Source organism: Coenobita brevimanus, chromosome 103 (assembly GCF_032717465.1).
Source record: "Coenobita brevimanus isolate Jiangsu-jjx chromosome 103, ASM3271746v2, whole genome shotgun sequence".
In the NCBI taxonomy this organism is placed as follows: Eukaryota; Metazoa; Arthropoda; class Malacostraca; order Decapoda; family Coenobitidae; genus Coenobita; species Coenobita brevimanus.
The window spans coordinates 31,282,111-31,290,998 of NC_137056.1; the positions used below are offsets into that span (position 1 = coordinate 31,282,111).

The 8,888-nt window shown below is 41.4% G+C and overlaps 1 protein-coding gene across 1 annotated transcript; it reads left to right on the plus strand.

Annotated features, from left to right (window-relative positions):
* Nucleotides 1–3,761: 3,761 nt before the first annotated feature.
* LOC145415666 (Y-box-binding protein 2-like) lies at nt 3,762–4,205 on the plus strand. Its single transcript, XM_080284882.1, has one exon. It carries the CDS (start codon nt 3,762–3,764, stop codon nt 4,203–4,205), a length of 444 nt encoding a protein of 147 aa, XP_080141008.1.
* The last annotated feature ends 4,683 nt before the right edge of the window (nt 4,206–8,888 follow it).

Consider the following 8,888-nt stretch of genomic DNA (forward strand, 5'->3'; position numbering starts at 1 on the left):
CCTACTTCTAAACCCTCATTTTATGTTTCTTTTGCATTTATTTCAGTCATTTATGTGCCTTATTGGTGTGATTTGGGTCTTAAATAGGTGCTATGCATGTCCAGAGGGAGTTGTATAGGTGTTTCTCTGAGTTAGGGTCCATAAGTACAAGTCCATAAGCTGGGGCCCAATATCCGGACAGAACCAATATCCGGACCTACCTATGGCTCTATTACGTCGGATATTGGAGTGATTACTCTATATATATATATATATATATATATATATATATATATATATATATATATATATATATATAATAACAGAACAGAGGAAGGAACAAAAATGAAAAAGAAAATAATCCATACACCAGATTACTGGTGTCCTCTGTTCATAAAATATCTGTAACAGTTAGACTTCTACAGCTGTAGGTTGAAATTTGGAGGGAAACAACTCTGGGGAAGCAAGTTCCAAAGAGATGCAATACGGGGAATGAAAGAATTCTGATAGGCAGAAGTTCTGCAATATGGCTGAGTGACATTCCAGTCATGAGCGCTACCAGATCCCCGTGTAGCACGAGGGAAGGCATGGAGAGGTGGCACCATGGACCCAGCTTCGTCTGAGCATTTGCCATAAAAATATCTATAAAATAATGCAAAGGAGGCAACATTCCTTCTTACTTGCAGGGGAGGTAGTTTATTTGTAATGGCAGGGTTGTTAATAATTCTAACGGCCTTGTTCTGAGTTTTGTCTAGTTGTTTTACTGCAACCTCTCCACGTCCATTCCACAAGGGTGAGCAGTGTTCAAGCTGAGAGCGCACATGACTTATAAATTACAGCTAACTGCTCGTCAGTGAAGAAGTTCCGGACTCTGTAGATTAATCTAAGTTTCTTTGAGGCAGTTTAGCAAGTGATCTAACATGAGAGGTTCAGCTGAGGGCATTGTTAAGTGAGACGCCGAGAATTTCAATACTTTTGGAGATGGGAATATTAGTAGTACTGAAGGTAATACTGTATACGAATCTGGTAATATCTGTTTATTACTAAATTATATATATTTAGTTTTACTAGCATTAAATGAGACAAGATTGTTTTGTCCCCATTCACTGATTGTAGATAGATCTTGATTTATGGAGATGGCTGTACCAAGTTGAGAGGTAGAGATATTAGACTTTGTAACTGGGTGTCTGAGTGTGAATGAACTATGTAGTGTTGAGTCATCTGCATATGAATGGATGGGATTGTGGGTGACAGATAAGAGATCATTAATATGAACCAGGAACAGGGTTAGGGCCAGAACTGATCCCTGCAGCACGCCTGCATTAATTGAGTAGAAATTGGAATATACATCATCTATTTTTACTTTTATTTTCCTGTCACTGAGATATTAGGAAATCAAAGGAACAAAAGACGTTAGTCCATAGCAAGGGAGTTTGGACAGCAAGGAACGGTGCCAAACTCTGTTGAAAGCTTTAGAAATATCAAGGGCTACTGCATGAGTTTCTCCACGTAGGTCAATTGATTGATGGATGGTATGAGTTAGGAGACTGAGTATGTCAATGGTGGATCTTTCGTGGTGATAACCATATTATCTATCACTAATTAAGATTTTGGATTCAAGGTGTTTAACAATGTGCTTATTAATTAAAGTTTCAAATACCTTACCAAGAGAAGATGTGACAGCTATTGGTCTGTAATCAGAGGGGTCAGAGGAACTTCCTATCTTTGGAATTGGGTGGATATTGGCTTCTTTCCATGAATTTGGGAATGAAGAAGAATGTATGCATAGTCTGAATAATTTAGCTGGAACAGAGGCAAGTTCAGGGGAACACTTTTTCAAAACAATTGGAGGAATTCCATCTGGGCCTGGAGCTTTGTTGGTGGGTAAATTGTCTAGGATGGATTTTACGTATCTTGTCTGTATTTTAAGTGGGGCAATTTCGGGAGAGTCAAGTTCTAGTACTGGGACATTCTGGCTGGCATCGTCTATGGTAGAATTTCTGGCAAATACACTGGCAAAAATATCTGCTTTCCCACGCGGGTCATTTGTAATGTCGCCATCTGAAGATTTTAGTGGGGGAATGGATGATTTGTTAAAGCTATTATTGAAAGAATCAAGAGTTGACCAGAATATTCTATTGTCATTAGGGTTGTTAGGTAGTTTTGATGCTTGCTTTTGAAGAAAGTTTGATGTAGATAGATTTATTACAACTTTTCCATGATTTTTAGCAATTTTAAATTGAGAGAGTGATTCAGATGTTTTTTTTATTTTAAGTAAGAGTTATATGTTAATGACTTTTGGGCTGTTGCTCTGGCACAGTTGCCATCAAACCATTTTGAAGAGTTCGATCTTTAGTGAACTGTTGACTTGGTATGAATAAATCCATACCAGCTAGTATTAAGTCGCAAATGTGGGACTGGGTAGAATTGGCATCACTAGAGAAGAAAGACTGCCATAGAATGTCAGCAAGATAATTTCTAAATCCATCCCAGTCTGCCCTATCAAAGTGCCATCGAGTCACCCTGACAGGTTCAGAACGGGGAGGTGTGGGAGGGTTAACTAATGAGGCTTTGATGAGATCGTGGTCAGAGGATCCAAGTGGTGACAGTACAGTACCTCTATCCTGTATTGATCTGGATTATTTGTCAAGAATAAATCCATGAGATGGGCATTATGGTCTGGATTATCAGGTATTCTGGCTGGTTGCTTTACCAGCTGGGTGAGATTAAACGATTCTGCAAACAGCTCACACTCTAGACCAGCGTCATCAGTCCTGGCAGAATGCAATAACCATTCAACATTATGTATGTTAAAATCACCCAATATGGTAATTTCGGTGTTAAGTGAAAAGATAAAGTTTACAGTGGATGAAGAAAATGATGGTAAAATACCTTTCTTGGACACTCTAATTATAAGATCCAGTGATCAAGCAAAATTCACTGTGTACATGAAACCAACCAACAATGATGTCATTCACTACTTCTGCACTCCTGATAACAAAACAAAGTCAGGAGTAGTAATTGGATTTTTCCTAAGAGCACTTAGGATTTGTAGTGTAGAGTATCTCCAAAGTGAATTAGACTACATCATAAGTGCCTTTCTAAAACTTGGATACCCCAGTGGCCTCCTAGTCACACTGAAAGAAAAAGCAAAGCAAATAATGGAAAGGGTAAAGTCACATGAAAGACAGAATAAGTACCTAATAGTACCAAACTCGGACATAGTCATGAGTCTTAGAAAAGCACTACTCCATACCAACATAAACAGTGACATCATCAGATAAGAGAATAACTGACATGTTAAGAGAGACAAAAGAAGGGCCTCAGAATGAAAATAGCATAGTATACAAGATACCCTGTAGTGGTTGCGAAGCAGCCCACTACAGAGACACCAGTAGGGGCATAGAAACGAGGCTGAAGGAGCATAAAGCTGATGTAAGACATCATCGGTTAACTAGTGCCCTGGTCAACCACATTGATGAAAAACTTCATCAGCCAAATTGGAGTGAAACAGAAATATTAAAGAAAAACCTAACAAAGGCACAAAGAAAAGCTTTGGAGGCATTCTACATAACAAACAATAAAAATAATAACAACAATAGAGTAGGTGAAGTGCTGTGGTCTCACATGGCAGTGCAGATGATCAGGTCAGAGAGGGAAAGGTAACGGAACAGTCAGCGACCTGCAGACTAAGGATTAACCAAAAGTGTGATCCAGCAACCGGCCATATAAGTCAGACTGGCTTAGGAAAACTTTGGCGGAGAGGTCAACAATCAGCTGCGATGGACGCCACATCTGCTACTGCCTGCAACCCCTTGATGGGGGCAAATAGCAGACTTCAGTCTCCGGCAGCCCAGAAGATGATCAGGGGAACCGTGGTTTGGTTCAACGTCAGGATAGGGTATGGTTTCATCAAGCACCAGAATACTGGAGCTGATGTTTTCATGCACCACCAGGCTGTCATTGCATCAAACCCTTGGCATCTCCGGCGCTCCCTTGGGGATGGTGAGTCGGTGGAGTTTTGTCTCTTTGGGACTCCCAAGGGTCCTGAGGCTCGGGATGTTACTGGACCAGGAGGCTTGGCCATGCAGGGTTCTACCTATGCACGGCGGTGTCTCACGGTCCGAGGACGCCAGGCCAGGGTGAGTCCTGAGAAGACAAGCACTGACATGGAGATGTGCATCGCGATGGTGAAGGCTTTTGCAGGGATGATGCGGGGGCTTTAAGCATTCTTCTACCCAAGATCTTTGAGGAGAATGGGCTGTCTCACCTTGTCATCCCCAAGTGCTTTGCCTGCAATGTACACTCTGTTCCTCACCGACGGGAGTGCCAAGCCCGGCAGCTGTGACTTGCTGCCCCCCACATGACACTGTGGAAGAGGCTGGAGCTGGATGCCCCGCTTAATCGGAAGACTGCCAACCAGATCACTGACCCGGCACCGGTATTGGACACAGCTATGAGCGCGGCTGAAGTGCACCACCCACTGTTGGAGACTGAGGAGGGGCTGGACTCTGCTGATTTTGTCCCTGTGGCTGAGGATGCATTGACCGGCTCCTCGGCTGGGGACGAGATCGACGAGTCCTCCCCTCCTCAGCTGGAGGAGGGTGGTCCATCTCGCCCTCCTATACTGGACTACAAGGATCGGCTAGACATATCCTCCTACCGACACTTCCTGACCCTCAATACCCACACCTGCTTGTACCAGCTGGAGCAACGATCTAATCCAACCTCTTCCATCTGCTCTGGACTGCTGACCTGGGTGAGGGGATTCCATCCATTTGGATTGTCAGGGGTGGAGGAGGTACACGTCTAGCAGATCTGCAAGCTTTCTATCACATGCTCCCTCCTCGCCCCCTAGACTGGCTGTCTCATGCGGTGCAGGATTTTTTTTTTTACACTGTGTATTTTTAATTTTTATTTGACCTAATATGCCTCATTGTGGATGATGGCCAATAAGCCCAAAAGAAAAAAAAAAAAAAGAGGAAAAGTTCATTCCTCTGAAGAGGCCTCTGCACGAAAATAGTCGGGACTAAACTTCTAAGACTGGTGTTTCTCAACACCACCCATTATTGTTATTATTATTATTATTATTATTATTATTATTATTATTATCATCCATCCATCCATCCATCCATCATCCAATCCTACATTGCCCCATGGGAAGCGTAGAAGCCTGGGAGTGACCAGCCTCACTCATCCCTGAGTGGCATTACGTGAGCAATAAACCCGAACCATCCCTTGGATATAAACCTTCACCGACTGAATCCGATTGGAGCACAATAATTACCCACTAAACCACCAGGCACCAAAATTTGGTTATATGGTTACCACTCAGCGTAGTAAATGGTTTCCTGGTGTACAGGAAACCATTTGGCTTGTCACTCAGTGTAGAGTCACCCACAGGCAGAAGGAAGAGGAAAGAATGAAGGAAAGACAGAAGAGGAAGTGTAAAGTCACCCGTAGGCAGAAGGATGAGGAAAGACTGAAGGAAAGAAAGAAGAGGATGGAAGGAATGAAAGATGGAGGAGAGGAAAGGGTAGACACCCGAGAGCAGCATTACATCAAGTGAGTGGATGGTGAGCGCCCCCACCCACCACAAAATTATTATTATTATTATCGTTATTTATCATCGTTATTATTATTATTATTATTATTATTATTATTATCATCATCATCATATTTATCATTATCATTATTATTATTATTATTTATTATTATTATTATTATTATTATCATCGTCGCCATGGCTTGCCTCCATATCATACACAAGGATGCTATTTCCTTCACACTAACGACGCATATCTCGTTATCTTATCGTATTAACTTGTTCTATCCAGCTGAAGGCAGGCTTTTCAAACTGGAGGGGGTCGATGCAGCCTTGGTTAGCCCATCACTACTACAAGGGAATTAAACTGTTCATCAAAATCGCCAGGTGATGGCATGATTACGGTGACAAAATACGTTATATTTCTGAAGGGGTTACGTTATACTCTGCAAAAATAAATAGCTAAGAATGGGTGTTACGAAATCTCCTTGGCGCAAACTATTTTTTTTTTCTTTTTACGATAATTTGTGAAGCCTGTGGTGATAGATAATGGGTAACCTTTCGTATCTCCCACGCGTAATAAAGGATGCAGGGGATTACGTCTAACAATTGCACGTGTACTGAAAGGAATGGCCAGGAGATTTCGTAACGACCTCTCTTCGGCGATTTTTTTTTTTAACATGAAACACTAGCTCCTTGAATCCGATAACTTTTAAAAATCACTATCACCAGACGATTTTGTTCAACAGATATTCAATTTAGTGACGGGACGAACCAAGGCTGTATCTACCCTCCCCCCCCGTTTGAAACGTTTCCTCCAGTCGTTTTCGCTGGATATGCAAATGTTCCTCAGCTGCTGCCCCAACCCCCGAAAGGAGGATGGTTCACGTTCAGATGAAACTGGAGTTGCAACAATTATTATTACTACTACTACTAATACTGCTACTGCGACTACTTCTGCTGCTGCTGCTGCTACTACTACTACTACTACTACAACTACTACTACTGCAACCACTATTACTACAACCACTACTAAGCACTACTACTACTACTACTACTACTAAAGGTGCTCCACACATAAGCGTCTAATATTACGGTGATGCTGTAACTTTCGCTCCCTTTAACAACACGCCCCAAAAACTGACAGGGGGAAGAGGGCAAGGCAACAGCCCTAAATTTTAGTCATTTATGGGGTGCCTATGATTACTAGATTTCAGTAGCCTGCATCCCACATAATGGAGTGCAGTTAGGTACGCTGTAGAGAACCTATAATTCTTTCATCTGAACATGGCCCAGGTTTTCATTGTTTTGCAGCTTATTTCACGTCGCTCAGTGGCAGAAAATGGCAATACTTAGGCTCTACATCCCCCCCAACAGCAGTTTTTCGTGACTAGCATCCAGGGTTGCCACTCCTATTTATTTTTTATACTAGATCTAGTTTTTTTTTTTTTTACCTAGGAGTCTAGTAGTTTTTTTTTTTTTTTTTTTGAAAATCTCACGAATCTAGTATATTATGGTACTTTCTATTAATGCATTTAGATTTCTATTTTTGTGTAAAGAAATTGAGATTAAGAGGAACACATTCAGTTTTTATTAGATCTGGCAAATGATAACTATGACTGCTTATGATGCTTTAAAAATAAAAAGTAATGTACGGGACCAGTTTCTGCGGGACAGTATAAGGACGTGTCCAGTTTTGGTGGTTTCGCGTCCACAACGGTTGGCCTGACTGATCTGCGACCGTCCAGTCGTCCACTCTTCACCAGTGAGTCCAGTTGCTCAGAACTGGCGGCCTTGTTCGGACTTCAGTTTCATCACTGTATCAAAATATCGGCTATTAGTGATGAAGAAATACTTAGTGGTAGTGGAACCAGTGCAGAAAGTACACTCCCAGGGAAAAAAACAAAAAATGTGATATAAACAAGCATTCAGAGCCGAGTGGATGACTGACGATGAATTTAGCAATCTACAGATTGGTTTAGACCAGATCCAACAGATAAGCACATTGCGCATTGCAGTGTATGTGATAGCAAACTGAAAAATTGCAACAGACATGTGCTCTTGGCGCATAAATCCTTATCAAAGCATCTTAAAAATTTGAGTGCAAGGAAAGATACTGTAGTGATTTATTAGTTTTTAATAAAGACACCTGAACCAGATCTTACAAGTAAAGTTAGCAGAGCAGAACTTCTATTGTCAGGTGTTATGGCAGAACATGGAACACAGTTTAAACAAGCAGAGGCATTGTAGTCAGTTATATATATTTTCAACTGAAATTATCACAATGTGTTATGTAGCACATTGTAAATCTGGTAGTTTTTTAGTCAGACTAGTAGTTTTGGGTTGGTTGTCTAGGATATTAACATTTTCCCGAGTGGCAACACTGCTAGCATCAAGTTCTGGCATAAATCTTCACAGGTCACGCTTCAAAATCAGGAGACGATAATTCTAGGCCAAGTTAGAGCAAAAGGAGTATGCCAAACAATCTCCCATCCCTGTGTAAATCGCGGGTCAAGTGTACTCTGCTGATTGGCACTCTTATCGGTCTTGCACACTAACACGGCACCAACAGGTAAACTTTAATCATTAGCTTTTTCTTTTTTAATCATATAATCTTATCTGTCACTCCAAATGTACGGATATGTATAAAACACACACACACACACACACACACACACACACACACACACAACAAGACACGAGCCTCAATTAGTCTTGTAAAAATACATCTAAGTGAGAGCAGTTTGGTTAGCACACACACACACACACACGCGCACACACACGCGCACACACACACACACACACACACACACACACTCTGTATCATAAATTACACACATTGCAGCTTTTGTTAATTATAATCATAGGCAAATAAATACTGTAATAACTAAGAGTACTTTCCTCCACGTCAAAAGAAATGCAGACAGCTAACGATATAGCGCTGTGTTGAGAGAGAGAGAGAGAGAGCGCAACGGCGACGCTCACACCACCTTAGCCCCGCCCCCTTTATTGATTACACTCCCATTCAGCCAATATTTTTATTTTTTCAGCGGTTTTCTGAATAACTCATGAAGACGAAGCGGTATGGCTGATCGGGCGTGTCAGTGTAATATATCTGAGCGTCGAGTTCGGTAATTTATATGATAAATACAAAAGGAAATGAAAATATACCTGTTACCGACTTACGCTCCGTGTGTTTGTGAATTATTCGTGTAGGGAAATTATTATAAAAGCTCCCTAACGCCTCCTCCTGAGCGATTTATTTTTTTGGATATGGCTGGTTGGTATCCTTATGTACGTTATCTGTGCAGAGTATGGCGGTATGGAAATGATTTATATAGCAGAAGAGGACAGTAAGGTGTAA